Source organism: Scomber scombrus, chromosome 20, assembly GCF_963691925.1.
Source record: "Scomber scombrus chromosome 20, fScoSco1.1, whole genome shotgun sequence".
Classification (NCBI taxonomy): domain Eukaryota; kingdom Metazoa; phylum Chordata; class Actinopteri; order Scombriformes; family Scombridae; genus Scomber; species Scomber scombrus.
The window spans coordinates 6,367,016-6,383,285 of NC_084989.1; the positions used below are offsets into that span (position 1 = coordinate 6,367,016).

General features: G+C 42.7%; 1 protein-coding gene across 2 annotated transcripts in view; it reads right to left on the reverse strand.

Annotated features, from left to right (window-relative positions):
• LOC134002407 (partitioning defective 3 homolog) overlaps nucleotides 1-16,270 on the reverse strand; it is a 348,507-nt gene that overhangs the window by 80,787 nt on the left and 251,450 nt on the right. For both annotated transcript variants that reach the window (XM_062441750.1, XM_062441749.1), the window contains exon 20: nucleotides 6,506-6,634. In XM_062441750.1, coding sequence (XP_062297734.1) covers nucleotides 6,506-6,634 — 129 coding nt within the window. The remainder of the gene's footprint in view (nucleotides 1-6,505; nucleotides 6,635-16,270) is intronic.

The following is a 16,270-nucleotide window of genomic DNA, read 5'->3' on the forward strand; positions in this document are numbered from 1 at the left end:
CCTCCTCTTCCTCCTTCCCGCCCCTTCATCTCCCTCCATGCCGTTCCTCTCCCCGGGACCACTTCCACACAACAGAGCCTTTCACAGGGCCTTTCCTGTCTCATAGAGCGGTTCCATGTGAATGCCCATGTGTCCGCAGCTAACAGGACTCAGTCATGGTGTTGCATGGGAGCGAGCAGAGCTGGCATTGTGAGAGCGGGGAGGTGACCTCCAACTGCGGTGACCCAGGCAGCAGCCATCAGACTACTCACCGTTTCCAGATGTTGCATCCCAGCTGTAGGGCAACACACATATCTACACACTCATACAAGCACGCTACCTCCTACTGGTGCTAGACTTCCTTTATTACCTCAGGTTATATCTGACCTCTGACCCCCCCCACTGCTGCTCCTAACCGATGATTGACAAGTTTGGAATAGGGCTAGAATCCCCTCCAGCGTAACTGTGTCTCCCATGTCTGTGTATTTTAATAACAGTAATCACATTTCAAACAATCACCATTTTTCAGTGTTGGATTAACCCAATTCCCCGCATCCTACCCATAGACTGCCTTGTTTATTTTTAGCCATCCAAAATCCCATTTTCTCAGCATTATCTGCGGAATGAGATTTTGATGGAGGCCTGATGCAATGTTGCATGATATGCAGTCATCTATGAAGTCTCTAAGCTGGTTTGGTGTATTTTTGCGTTGTCGTGGACCAGGTACGGTATGGAAATGATCAACTCGCAGCACGGTGGTGTGCAAGAGGTGTGGTCTCACTTTAGCTCGCGCTGTCAGTAAACAGAAAACGAGCCTCGCAGGAGAAAGAACGCTAATTCCCAGAAGCCCTTTCACCTGCCATCTGGCTAAAGTGATGTCAGATCTCTGCCAGGAAGAACCAGACAATGATGTTACCACAGGTTCACGGAAGTCCACTGGGATCTCAAGACCCTGTGGCGTTTTATGGACTAATCAGATTCATAAAAGCGGCAATATTGACATTTAGGACGAGATAATGGCCTCGGCTAGACTGGCGACATGAAGCTAAAAGAAAGAGACTTCTCTGCCAGGCCTCAGGAGTCCGACATAGATAAAGCTAATAGGTGCATTTCAATAAAAGGATATTAACAAGCAAAAATGTCAAAGATATGAGTCATGCTGTTGTCATTACTGTCTCCATATTGCTCTCATCCATATTCCATTATAACCTTGTCTTTATACACTCATCAGCTATCAAAATAAGCTTTTGTTTCAATTCATGACATCCTATACTAAATCAGAGAGAGAAGTCATGGCTCATTTTGTCAGTGTGTTTGTGGAGAAAACATATCCACAGTCCAAACCTGTCAGTCTGTTGTGAGAGGCCTATTCCAACATGTTCTGGCTGTTAGAATATTGTGTTAACTTTCTATCTTTGGCCGGTTGGCAGCGGGTCTCTCTGTGGCATGCTGTGATTTGAGTGCTACATTCCCAATTTCATATTTTTAGCTAGATGACTCTTATTGACGAATTAAGAATGAAATAACTTGGTTTTATCAGCCCTTTCTCCTAGCTCTGATTATGTTGTTGTTGAATGAATCTGCAAACTTTTCACTGCCTACACAAAAGTTTAATGTATGTATGTGGAAAGTTCACAAAATATTCCATCTGTTTTTTGCACGATATCTACTCTTGACAACAGAGGATGATTTATTAACCACGCTGTCTTAACTGTGGAATGCCTTGGTTAAAAATGGGATACATTGACGTTCTTCATCCTTCCCTACCGTAACTCATATTAGTATTACTTTGTATGGCCAACTATTCACCTCCAACATCCTCCCCATTACTTCTGTGAAGTATAATGATGTCACACTTCCAGGATTAGAAAAAACAAGCAAAATAACGGTATATAAATATATTTCATGTGGTTGGAATTAAAAAGCCATTTTTCTACTTTGTAATATACTCGAATAAACCCAAACCTTAATCCACACCTGCTAACTTCATTCATCTTGGGCAACCTCAAACTACTCCACTGCCAACTCCTCTGTATCCCCCACTTTTTCTTAAGAGACCACCCCCGCGCTGTACCATATATATACCCTATTAGCCAATTAATGGCCCTGGCATGTTAACATTGAGGAGAGTGCTGCCCACACTAAACACGTTATTACTGTACAGCCCCAATTACCAGCCCTTCACCTCGCTTTCTCCTCTTACCAGATTCTACGCACAAGAAGAGAGGACACTGAAGCCTTTAATGCAACCGGCCCAGAGAGATTTTATTTCACAAAGACGACAAAAATCGAGCTATATTGGTTTATAGCAGCCCGACCGAGAAAATGTTTCTGATGTTACACCAGTAATTGCTCTGTTTTGTGTCTCTGTGTCTTTCCTTAATGCTGGGTTTTATTGTATATTCTTTGAAGTAGAAGCAACTTCACGAGTACCTTTTTACATAAAATGCAAGTGCTAACACTTGCATTTGTTCTTCATAATAGTGCAGTGGAATGGTATTTCCTCCTGGCTAACAGACAGTCTAGACAGTCTAATGCTGAGGCTTTCACTGCAGTTAAAGTTCAACACCTAATCCACTGACTGACCATATCCTCGAGAAAATTATGTGTCAACCATATGATGCAATTCTTTACTTTAACATTCCTCTCTTTCAACCTTTTTCTGTTTTCCCTGTTGTTTTACTTGTCCTTCGTTGGCTTTAAATCGAGTCTGAAAAGCGTATCTTCACCCCGGCTAAAACTGAATTTGTAATGATACTGTCGTGCAAGGTTCATTTCGGCGGCGTGAATGTGAAAGCAGAAGACTTTTCGCGTCGGGTAATTACTTAAACACATTATATTGGGAGAGTGACAGGCCTGGTGTGAACTGGTAGCAACCTGTCGACTCACCTCAAGTCCTTCCTCTCCACGCTGAATAAATCTCGCTGTTTATCCAGCAGTGCTGTTATTTTGGACCAACAAAGCCAGCAGACTCCTTCCCCATATGTTTGTCAATGTTTAATCTACCCGAGGGAGGCAAGGGGGGGAGATGGAGATAGAAAGAGAGAGAGAGGGAGGAGGGGGGGCTCTGCCTGTACTCTCAGACACTCATTTTGAAGTCAACACACTTAGAAGTTTGAAAGCCTGCCTCTTCAATATGCATTGTTACTGTGGCGGATGAAACAGAATGTATTTGCTCTCTTACTTTCTCATCCAGTCGCCTTGAATAGATTTTTCTTTTCAATACCCCCCTCATCAAAACATGTTCTATTGTTCTGAAGTGCAGATGGAGGGCAGAATGAATCTGAATCTAATCAAAGTGCAGTAAATGACTTTGCATGCAGCTGTCTGTGCAGAATCGCAAACCTCCGATAGCCCATCTTTTATGTTGACACTTGGCCCAAAACAGCATAATGCAATCACTGAGATAATTGTCCAAGTTCCATGGTGTTAATTCACAGTGTTAATAATCGCATTAACTTGCTTGTAGGTATCAATATAATTACAAATGTAATCGCGCTTCCCAATCAGCCGGTTGGAGCTTCCTTTGAACTTGTTATGGAAATGAGACTCAAATAGGATCCTGAAATAATGAGATAGTTTGACAAAGTGGAATGATAACATTAGTGCTACAATCACTGATACGAAAAAAAAAACAGAAATGCCTTAAAGCATATTGCTTTATTCTATTCTATCTGTGGCACAACGTCTCTCAAAGCTAAACACGGTGTTAGAAAAAGACCAAATTCTCACATCGAATCCAGGTTTTTTTGAATTGTGCTGACTAACCCAGTCCAGAATCACTGGTCAGGGTTTGTTTGTCTGGAGTCAGCAGGAAGTCAAACAACAAACAAGAAGAAGGGGGCCACTGTCGAGGAAAAAGAAAAAGCGGCAGTGTCCTCGGCTGCGGTCTGGGGAGCAGGAACAAGCAGAGTGGCGGTGGAGTGCTGGCCGCTGATTAGGAGCCAACCAGAGCCAAGCAGATAAGAGAGAATGGACATCATAATCAGCTGCCACAGAGAAAGACGAAGAGAATGGAGTTCAGTTCAGCCGGAAAATGAAGAAGGAACATTGTCAGGTTGTCTTTGTGTGCTTCCCACTTTGGCCAGGAAAATATAGTTTCAGGGGCTAGCATGTGCAGAGATAAGTCAGAGACTGATAGAACCCAGCCTCTGTTTCTTTCTTTTCTCTCTCTCTCTCTCTTTCTCTACTCCCCCATGGCCTCGTATGAATGAGGGCCACATCCGCAGAAACGGCTGCTCTCCAAACCCACCCGGGGTCCAATCAGAGAGTTTGTTGTCTCCACAGTCCTCTCAACGTGAGCCAATCAGATAGGGGTGCCTTGGGTGCTGTCCACGGGCATAAAGAAACAAGAGTGATGGCTGCTGCTGCTGGGCTGAACAGAGATTCAGATCAGCCTAACCACAGGTTTTAATGCTGCCTTGATGATACATGAAACAGTCAATCACAGGAGCTGTATAAAATCTGCCAGATTTTTATCAAAACAAATGCTGCTGATAACCGCTCTTCATCAAGTGGATGCGGCACACTGTGCTCCAGTAATGAAGTCAAACTTTTATGTACTCTCTTTTCCATCATGTTCAATCCATACGAGGCTGACAAAATATCAATGGAGGAGAACACATCTACTCAAAATAAACGAGTTGTGTCTGCGAGGGACCGCGGGCCAAACCATAAACTGCATGAATCATATCAAGGTCAGAGTTTTAAATATATAACCGTAGCCGCCTTATTGCAGGGTAAAAAGGGCAGGTTTTATGAATTAATCTGTCTCACCTCTTCTCTGACTCCTATTTTGAATCGCTAAAAGCCCCTGTCAAAACCGTCTGCTTGAATTAATGATCGCTAATGTCAAATGAGCCGGGAGTTTGGCTGCGGCCCATCCCGGGTCGCGCTGACACACAGTGCTAGCTGATGACTGCCAGCTTCGGATACCCGTTACGGTCCGATCCATAATTTCATAAATGCGCTCTGGAATAGTCCTGTCTCCGCGGCAGCGATGTAATCAATCAGAGCGTGTGCCTTAAGCGGAGAACTACAACAATCAAATGTAACACCTTGGGAGTGTAATACAGTAGTGCGACTGAAAAAATACAACGAGTAATGGATTTCTGAGCTGTCGTCCTGCTGACACCTAATGCTTTGAATATCGACTTGGCTTCATGGCAGGTTGGTTTATTATTACCCACCACGATTTCCCTCAGGATTCCCTTTCCATTAACTGTGGGGACAATCCCAGCTTGGCTGAGTGATGGGATTTGGGAACAGGTACAAAAGGAAAGAATTAGGTTGGCCTCCTGCACAGGGAGCTGGGACCGCGGCTCACACATGCAGAACGGACACAAACAAGACAGGGAACGAGAATGTGCTGCAAGACAAAGAAATTGGGTGAAAGAAGAAGCAGAAGAAGAAGGAGTAGAAGAGAATGGGATTTAAACTGTGTGTGTGTGTGTGTGTTTCCATGTGCACTATATATCTCGTGTCCGCTGTGTGTCTGTGGTGATTCTGCTGCTTAGCATGACAGTCGTTTGGGAGACGCTCAAAGGGGGACAGACCTAGATGGAGAGCCAGACCCGCCGGGCTCCAGGGTACGCTGAGGGAAATGTGTCAGGCCCCTCTGCCAGCGGGGGGTCGCGCCCAGAGTGGAGACGTCCAGACCATCGCTGCAAGTCGCATACTGAAAAGAAATGTGCTACAGCCTTTTGAGCAAGGCCTCCAGATGTTCTATTCAGCAGGAAAGAGGGCCTTTGTGAGTATTTTTTTTTTCTTCCTCTTTTTGGATGTGTACACTTGTTTGTGCTTGTGTTACTGTGCATTTTCTCGACAGCCATCCATCCTTCTCTCCCTTCGCCGTAAGAGGGAGCGGTATCAAGCCCTATTGTTTCTATTCAATTAGCTGTTATTACCGACGGCAGTTTGATTACTGAGTTCATTTGGCTGGTGGAGAACAATGGAGGCAGCAAGCTGTCACCAATATTGTCTTCCCTGCTGTAGAGAATTAAATAGGGGCTTGTCTGTGAGGGATGAGGCCCGTGCGGCAAAACCCAACACCTCTGCTAATTCCTCTGGATGTCCTGATGTCCACAAACACCAGAGGACATAGAGCCAACAGGGCTGGATATAAAGGAACTTTTTTATTTATTCTTGAGCGATTAACAACCTGGGCGAGCTGCAGGAGAAGACAAACGCGGCACTACATCGATTTCACTATTATAATGTGCCCCATTCAATCATGCCAGATCCACAGGGGCCTACGAGCACCATTAGGAGGTCAGTGCTTCTGAATGGCAAAGGCAACAACAATCCATAAACGATCTATTTAATGTACTGATATAAAAGAAAGGGACATTTCACAAATTGACATCTGAATGCTTTCCCAGAATTTTCCAACCTTGCTCCACCATTTTGTTAATTAGGTAGTTTGCTAATTTCCCGGTCAGCAATGTCCCACCCACCCACCCTTTTGTTCAGCTGGGACTTAATTGTTCAGGCTTTTAGCGAGCCAACGCTCTGTCTGAGCACTCACCTCTCTTGTTCCAGCCTCATCCGCTGGGTCTCCTCCTCTGACGCCTGCATGTCCTCAGCTTTAGATTTACTGGAAGCCTTCCTCTCCATCCTGTCTCCTGGCCGCTCATCCCTCCGGTGCTTTCCAAACCTGAGGAAAAAGAGAGAAGGGCAGACACGGATTTAATTGATGCCCAGGCTTTAATAATTTCCAAGCCAATATGGACATTTTTATACAGCTGCGTGTCTCCTCCTTTGTCACCGAAATCCAGGTGAAATACTCAGAAGGAAATTAAAGTGTCAAACTGTCAAAATCTTCAGGTCGGGTGTGTACTGTGGAGACAGCTCAGGAGGAGTTTCCCCAGGCACCTGTTCGTTATTGAAAGAATAACTTGGCCTTTTTCATATAAATGCAATCAAAATGCATCAAGCCATATCAAACGATAACTCGACATAGTGAATTCCCTCTCTGCCAAGTCACCATCCAGGATGGCAGAAAAGATTCAGTGTGCAGCGTTTAAAGTAAGTATGAAATGGCAGAACCCCCACCTTTTTTTTTTAAAAGAGAGAGGATGAGCTCCCTGTTTCCTCCCTGAGCTATAGACTTTACTTTAAGTGATGGGAACGGTGACAGCTCATGATTTAGTTTTGAGCGAGTCGGGAACAAACTACCTGCAAACGGGCGAAATGTAAGTGGAGGAAACGGCCGGGCTCGTCGGCATCATTTGTAACTTTCTAGGCAGCGTCGCAAACTTTTACATTTTAATGACGGTGAGTGACACACCGGTGGTGGTAAATCCGTGACAGCTTTACAGCGAGGTGAGAATAAGCCAAGCCGATGATCGTAAATCCCTCTGGTTGGCCCGAGCTCCGTGCTGGGCGAATAAATGACTGGAGTTTCTAGCTGAGTGAGGGGTGTGAGAAAATGATTAGGACCGGAAACCACAAAAGGAGGCATGTAGTTGACAAGTACAGTACATTTAAAGGACTATACACTCACAAACACACACACACTATTATCTGGCTGGGACTTCATTATACTCACTACAATGTGCTTGTGACTAACTCTGAGATCAGATGCCAACTTTATACATCTGCAGAGAATTTAATGATAAAGGACAAACCAACTGATGAGACAGAATTTGAAAGACAATATCATAAAAATCTGATGTCATTTCCTGCTGGCTCCACAATGGTGCCAGCTGTGGAGGAAGTACAAAACAGCAGGATACAGAAAAAGGAAGTATTACAGGCAGCTATCCAGGAAGTGGACAGGATGGTAATTTTTCACGTCAAGATAGAACACATCTGTGCACCATATGCATTACATATATATACTTTGATCCATGGTGTGTGGTTTTCAGTAAGTATGCACAATATAAATGAAATGCATCTAAGTAGAGCGCAAACACTTGAATCACTTGATTAGTTTATAAAAGAGGTGAAGATTGGTCATTGCGTAGACATGAATGGCATGATTAGGGTTAATGTGGATGCTTATAATCAGTACTGGGTCATCTCTGCTTTCAGTCATGCACTAGAAGGAGAGGCAGGGGAAGCTGAACAAAAACTATAAACCAAATGGAAATCAGTCAGAGCCGTATGTAGAAACTTCAGAGGAGGGATGGTACAGAATAACTGACAGGTTTGGAAGGAGTTCTGTCAGAGGAACTTGACTAAAGTTTTTCATTTCATTCCAAAGTCCCTGAATCCCTACTTGTCAAAAACCAAAGGATATGTGGTGAACTGAAGGCCAAAAGTTAGGTATTTTTGGGGACAATATAAATATATTTGTAAAAAGATGGAGATTTTATTCTTAACAAGTGTTCTGCAATGTAGCTAGGGAACACTGAGGAGATTACATAAGGAAGGGACAGATATCTGGCTATATATTACTTGCAGAAAAGCTGAAAATAGTTAGATAGAAACTGGTAAAAGTGAATCACTCACATTGAAGTTGAGTTGAAAGGCTGAAAAAGAAGTAACTGGAGATGAACATTTTATTTCTCTACCATATGACATTCATTTGTTCTGTTTTATTGTGTTTTGCTACCGCTGTCACATGCTATTGGTTTAATATGTGACAAATCAATAAGAATCAACGTATAAAAAGAAAAGAACCTTGTACATATTATGACTGACAGCTTTGTGGAATCCAGGCCACTTAGTCTATGAACAAATTGGATGATTGCAAAGACGAGACAATAAGAGAGAGTGTATAAATGTGAGGGTATGTGGCCACAAGTGGAAATGGAATTCAATAAATATAATCACAGAAAATGGCTGGATTTTTATTGAGTGTTTATGTTGTGCAACGTAACTCGATGTTTTCGCATTGTACGCACAGACATTGATTGGGACGTTCCACATGATGGGATTTTTTTTCCCCCCCTGCAGTCCCGTTCAATTTTATAAGGAGGAACAAGAGAAACTCTGTGGTCTCCCAGCCCCACAGTGTTTATTTTTTACCGTCCTGACAGCTGAGCTTTATTTGACAGTTTGAAAACTTTCTCGGTAAGCTGAAAAAATTACATCAGACAAGGTTGACTTTGGGCCAGTGAAAGTGAATGTATTCATGAAATGGGAGACTGTTTCCCTCACAGATGTTTATTATTCTACTTTACATTAAAAGCAGCCCGGACCTTTGTGCAAATGGCTTCTCTTTGGTAGTGGCTGCTTTGGAATTGTAATCTTTCGAATGCGCCGCGGCCTGGTGGGAAATCCCGGTTTGTGGTTGCACACAGAGCCCAGGAGAGTCCGAGGGAACGATATGTGGACTCTGTTGCCCAGATAGCATACATTACCTGATTAATTAATCAACAAATGGCTCTAGAAAGGCATAAAACTCTAGGCTGGGGCTGGGAATGCTAATAATAGCGAGCCTGCTATCTATCACCAGGGCAGGTGACAGCTTCACTCGCCTCACTTCAAGGACTTTCATTAACTTGCTCAGGAAAATTCACCTTCCACCAATTTTTTTTCCACCGTCTCTTCTTTCTCTCCCCACCTAAAAAAACATAAAATAACCTCAGGCGAGACAAACTTCTGCCCTCAACTTTTTTTCTTCTTCTTCTGGATCGACATCAATACAGTGAGGGATTTGTCATAGTCAAACATATTGGCGGATTAGACTGAGCAGGACCCTGGGCGTGCAGCGGCTCCCATATGAAAGGCTATTCCCCCATCGCCGGTGGCCTGAGAAGGAGGGCCCACATCAAAGTAGAGGCGGAGGAAAGGGATGATACTACCAGAGCTATTAGAAGGCTATCGGGACACTTGCTGGTTCACTGACAACATGGCTCTGCCCTTCACTAGAACAGCCTGAGCCCTGCCAGTGGGGACCGTGGTGGAACACAGGATTAGCCGCCAAACCTCCACTGACTCACAAACCCCAATGTAATATTGCTACACTCGACATTTAAGCAAAAAGATACAAAATAAAAAAGTGCGTGGAACCAGTGTGTGTAGAAAAACTGTAAAGCGCATTGACTTTCATACCTGTCTGTGGAAGATAAGTGGGAAGGGAATCCAATAGAAAACAGTAATGATTTGGAGTTAATCAGTGTCAGGAGGGAGGACACAACTCAGCCGTTTCTGTAAAACTCTTGAGCCAGTATTGGCATCTTGGCATTACTTGGGGCTGGCATCAGAATAGTTGTATTGAGAGTGAGGTTGATGAGGCTTGATAATAGGATATTGATTGGCAGCTACAACTTATGGACAGAATGACAATGGAGTAACTACAGTATCTCTTACAGGTTTGTAAAAAGAACCAATTTTGGCCCAAAAGTCTGACCAGTTTGTTAATGTGGCTAAACAGCTGTACGAACCCTAACCCTAACTCTAACCCTAACCCAATGTACAATTATAATTTAGGAATCTTGATGACAATTTATTATTCACTGCTGTAGAAAAGTTGAGAATACTTGACATTTCAAGGTAGCAAGTTTGTATGGTATGTCACTTTGATTTTCTTTTTTCTTTTTCTTTTTTTAAATCTGTCAATGAACTTAAAGTGAAATCAAATCCAAACATTATAACCACTAGAATTTGAAGCTTATAAATGGGGTTAGTTCTCATTAATACTTGTTTTGCCAATCATATAATTTTTATAGATCTAATCCCTCACGACTACAGCTGTACTTCTAGTAGCCACAATTAGCCAAAGATCAGTGTTATTTAATTTCAGTCATTTTAAACCAATACATTAGAAAGGAAGCATAAGTTGAGTGGGTGAAGTGCATACCTGCTTGCATTATTTTACATTTGATCATAGAAAATATCATGGAAAGAGATAACATGCAGGGAAATATGTCCTAATAATGCTGATATGCTAATTAACTGACATGTTCTTAATAAACATCCCCTGACCCACAATAACAAAGGTGACCTATTATGCTTTTCTTTATTTTCAGTCATAATGTTACAGTTTGGGATGTTCATATTAAACATAACCAAAGTGTCAAATAATGAGGTAAGTAAGTACATGTAGAAGTAATCCCTGTGTGGGTGGGATCATTTGGACAGGAGCCAAAACTGCCTGTTAGAGACAGAAACTGAACTGAGGGGCTGCATAAAAGGCCAGTATAAGAAAAATAAGGAGTTCTTTTAAACTGTGAATCATGCAAAAGTATTTTAGTGGAGTCCCAGGAGAAAAAATATAGATCTGGAAATGATCATAACAAGTCTCCATTAAATTTGACAACTTCAGTGGACAATCAGTTAGACATTTAGTAAAATTGATTGTTTGATTTTACAGTGTAGAGGAATCTGGAATGGTAAAGGATCGGTCAACTCTCAAAATGTGTTTTCATGCATCCCACAACAGTAACAGCAACAACAACAACAGTAAGAAAAGCCCAAATGAATGTTTTCACTTTGTAATTGATTATAGATAAAGATTCAAAATATTCTGGGCTCACATTTGTAAGAGAACCTTGTATCTTGCAGATGTACAATGGAAATGATTCATTCTTGACCTAAGGCACAGTAGTGTGACTACTAACCCAAACGTTTACAAACTGGCTTTTTTTCTGGGAAAAGTAATAAGCAAGTAATAAGAAGATAATTCTGTTAAATAGCTATTTGAAATGACTTGTGTTGGTCATCAGATGAACAACAGCCAGACCTCACATCTTCATTCATGCCAGGTAAACAATGATGCGCCATTTACATCCTGATGAACCTCTGATCTCCTTTCTCTGTCCACCAGACTGCAGCACTGTTTAATGATGCGTTCCTAAGCATCTATCTCACTGTGGCAAACAGCAGGTACTGTAAGAGTGATGAATACACAATTGCGGAGGGGCCCTCAAAAGACAAAGAACGATGGTGAGAGGAGAGACGCATCTGGATAGAAAGACAATGAGCTCAGATTACATCAACACAAACATACAACAGCTGAGCGAGGTGCACATTTGATCAGTAGGATAGTGATACACACACAGACTCCAGATACACACGGGGAACATTTATGACCTTTATTCTGCGTTCAAAGCTTGAGCTGCTCTGTGCTATTCATCACTGGTTGGCCTCCATAATGTCTGATTGGCCATCACACATCATTTGGGTGGTATATAATCTACCGTGTGTCAGTCATATATAATAATGTATTATATATAAATTTTTTGACGGCCACTGATGCAATGAAACATCAGGAGTAAAATTGAAGTGTTCAATCAAAGTGTCATGGGTTAGATATCTGCTGACAGATTGTTGCACATTAGGCATGTTACCGAGTAGCTGGTTTTACTGTATGTATGTACGGTATCTCCTTTTAGTAGAAAAGAAGTCAGTAAATAGGTACTCCATTCGATATGATACATCATCATATATCATAGAAAACAGAGGGGTTTATACCACAAGCAGTAGATGCCTCATACATCATCTTCATTGATTTACAGGGTAATAATACTTCAAGGCTGCAGCACAACAGGGGAGTAAAAAGTCAAAGACAGAATTTCCAAAGAGGGAGAAAAAGTAAATTATGCAAAGCCTCAAAGCCAGTTTGATTGTTACAATCATTTAATCTGGGGAGTAGATTTGAGAGAAGCTAATCTGTTTTGACATCTTCTGTGGGGAATTTTGTGGTTTGCTCACAGGAAGTTGCTGACTTAGAAGGGAGGATTGGGGGAAATAACTGCCTATTCCTTCCCATAAAAAAATGTGTGGTTTTTGAAATTGAATGCCAGGATGTGACGGACCACCTGGTTTAACCTCAAATGATGCACTCATCAAGTTAGGTGTTAAATCTTTGGCGTTATTCAAAGCTGAAAATGGAACAGGTGAGCCAGAAAGAAAAAAAAAAAAAAGACGACTGCATCTATCAATTTGAGTAAGTGATGAGAAGATAATTTCAAGGGCAGACAGAGAGAATCATTATGGTTTCTGCTCGGCCAACCTGAAAGTTAATCCAAATCTCCCAGGGCGAAGTCCCCCACAGGCATCTGACGTGGTGTCTGAGCCCCCATCCCCCGAAACTGTATTTGTCGCAGACTCGCAGTCAGGAATAAAAATAAATAACTATGCCCCCACCCACCGTATTTCATGCTGATAATCTATAAAGCACCATAAAAATTACACTATTTTTCTCTCAGAGAAGAATCAAGAAATGTTATTATCATCTTATTGATGGCCAAAAGCACACAGCAGAAAGTTTAGACTAACACATACCCCCCCACACACACACGCAAACAAGTACACTTCTTTAACTGTTTTTTGTATCTTCTCCTATCCTTGTCGAAAGCAAGGACATGTCAATATGAAGCAGTGCATGATTTCTACACAGAGCTGCACCTAAGGCAAAACCCTGACAGTGGTATGTCATTTTAATAGTGCCTTGTTAGGAAGGCGAGGCTGTCGGATTTGTCTGTCCTCTCAAGCCAAGTATTGTTGCAGCTGTGGCGAGTATGCACTGTCTACCTGGGGTGAGTCACACAGATACCATGTAAGAAAAAATCCAATAAGACAGTTAGATAAAGTCAAAAAGAGTGTTTTTTTGTTTTCTTCCCCGAGAATCACACTGTGACCCAGCAATCATTAACAGGCATTAAAGGGGCATTCGTTATCATGGAGTGGTGTAATGTCGCCACCACTGGTTTCCAGGGACACCAACCCCAGAGAGGTATGTGAGGATGTTCTCCAGTTGTTCCTGCAGCCTCCAGCCACCACAGGCCGATTATCTCCCTCCCCTCGGAACTCATTATCTGCAACCTGCAATGTCAGTCAGTGCTTACCCTGCCAGACCTCTTTTAAAACTACAATCTGATGCATCCTCAGAAAAGCATTTTCCACAGGGAGTGTTTCATGAAAAAGACTTCTACCTGAGATTCATCAAGTGAATAAATGTGTAAGATAAGGCGACACCTTTTTTTTTTGGGGCTCCTGCTGTCTTGGAGTTCATTATATGGAATGTGCCTTCAAAATAACACAACCCTTAATGCAGTTGAACATTCCCTCGCCTTTTACAGAGACTCTGCCTCTTACAGGTCACAGCGAGACATGACATCCCTGCGCTTTCCCCTCATTGGACAAGGGTTTGCACACACTGAACCAATCGATTTCCTCCTTAGGAGGAGGGTGGGGGAGCTGTTGTTGATTGGCTGCAGCTCTGGAGGGAAGCCAGGCCTAATTCTTTACAGCGACGGTGTGAAAACAGTGGGGAGAGGTACAGGAGGAGGGGAGGATGGCAGTCGAAATGGTTCATGCCGGGTGGGAAAGTGGCATGTCCCGCACCGCGAAAGGCATGACATGCATTTATTCATGACATCAGGCCAAGCCCCAGTAGGTGGACATCATTGCGGGTGAAACGGAGTGGGAAAAAAAAACGATTCTCACTAGAAACTTCTATGCCTCTTAGGTCTCCCAGCTGAGCAGAGAAGACACCGTCACTTTGGAGAATGTTCAGTCTCAGTGACATTCTATGTGGTCTTTCAACGTGCTGAAATAATGAAAAAGAAAATCAATTTACAAGTATATGAATTGTATGCCATCTCAGATCATTGTATTTAAATGAGAGTCTTTTTCTCGACCAATATCGCCGTCCACACCTGTTTACCATAAAAAGGTTATTGTATGGAAATGAAGATTTTCTGGCTGAGATACAGATGCATGGAAATTGATTCGATACTGCCCTCTCTGAAAATTGTTTTCAGTCTTAACTTTATCTTTTTTCCTGCCTTGTCAGTCAGTATTTCCTATTATTTCTGCTACTCTGTCAGTCTGGTCGTCTGCCGTCTGTTTTTTGTTTTTTTCCTCTCTTCACACTACTTCTTGCAGAATTTATCTTTCTGACTCGCTCTGTTTTCTTTCCCTCCCTCCCTCCCAGCCTTTTATTTTCTCTCATCCAAGTGTGTGTGTGTGTCCAATGGTCAGATCAACAACTACATTCCACCGCTGGTCTCGTTAGACAGAGAGGAAGACACAGATAAGACAAACAGAGTCTCATAGACAGAGCTGGAAGTCCCCCCCCCCCACACACACACCCCAAGGAGGAGGGAGGAGAGAAAAAAGAGACAAAGACTAAAATAAATATATGTGTGAAGAGCGGTCAGTCACGGAGAGCTGCCAGGCTATTTCAGGGTGGTATCCCATCCTCCAGATATTTTATTTTACTTCCACAATGTTTGTTTGTGTGTGTGTTTGTGTGTGTGTAGGAGGGTATGGTAGATTTTCAAAATTCCACCAACAGAGTTAATCCGCTCTTATTGAGAAATGTTCTTCCAAGCCACACAGAGACCAGACAGAGTATAGACACGCATAACTGCAGCAACATCCAAGATGCTGGAATTACATTAGAGTGAATGGCTGAGGATGTTCCCTGCTTTTAAACTAACAACTATCACTATCAAAGCAACTGTTGAGCTGAATGAGTGTATATGTGTGTGTGTATGTGTGTGTGTGTGTGTGTGTGTGAGAGGGGGAGTAAATAAGAAAAGTTATAGTGTGTGTGCGTTGTGTGTTTGCGAGCTGAGGAAAAAAAAGAATCAGCATTCATCTGTTTTCTCTGTGTGCCAATTATTCATATTTAAGCGAGGAGCAGGTACACACAAGCGTATGTGTGTGTGTATGTGTGTGTCTATATGTGTGTCCCTGTATATCAAGGGACAGCTTGGCTTTTCCATATTTCAAACAGCCTGTGCAATACAAAGGACGAGGCCCAGCCCAACATGATTGCCTTTAATGTTTCACATAAATCACTGAATTGTGTGTGTGTGTGTGTGTATGTGTGTGTGTATGTGTGTGAGGTGTTTTTGCACACGCTCTGAGGAACGTTTCAAATCCCTGACACCCCTGATTAAAGCCTCTCATTACAACACAAATAAACAGTCCAAAAGCATTCATACATCCATTTGTTAAAGTGTAAGAGCGCAGTGAGGGGGGAGTTTCTGAAGGACAATTTACATAGAAACAGTTGAGCAGCTCAGAGGGAAGTTCAGGTGATGAGGTAGAGGCTTTGAGTATCTGTGTGTGTGTGTGTGTGTGTGCGCGCACGCGTGTGTGCATTCCGATCATGCAAAGGAATATTGTATTATTAATACTTGCTCGCACTTTCTTTCACAAACACATTATCATTTGCCAAACGCTTTGACTAGCCACAATCTATGCATAAGAAAAAACACACACACACACAGACACACACACAGACACACACACACACACACACACAGACTAATGCCTAACCAACCTAACCCACACAGTCTCATGCAGGGATGCAGGAGTGCAGATGGGGGTAGCAGGGAAGAGGGGGCAGCGCTCAGTGGAAGAGCTACAGTAGGTGGCTCAGGCT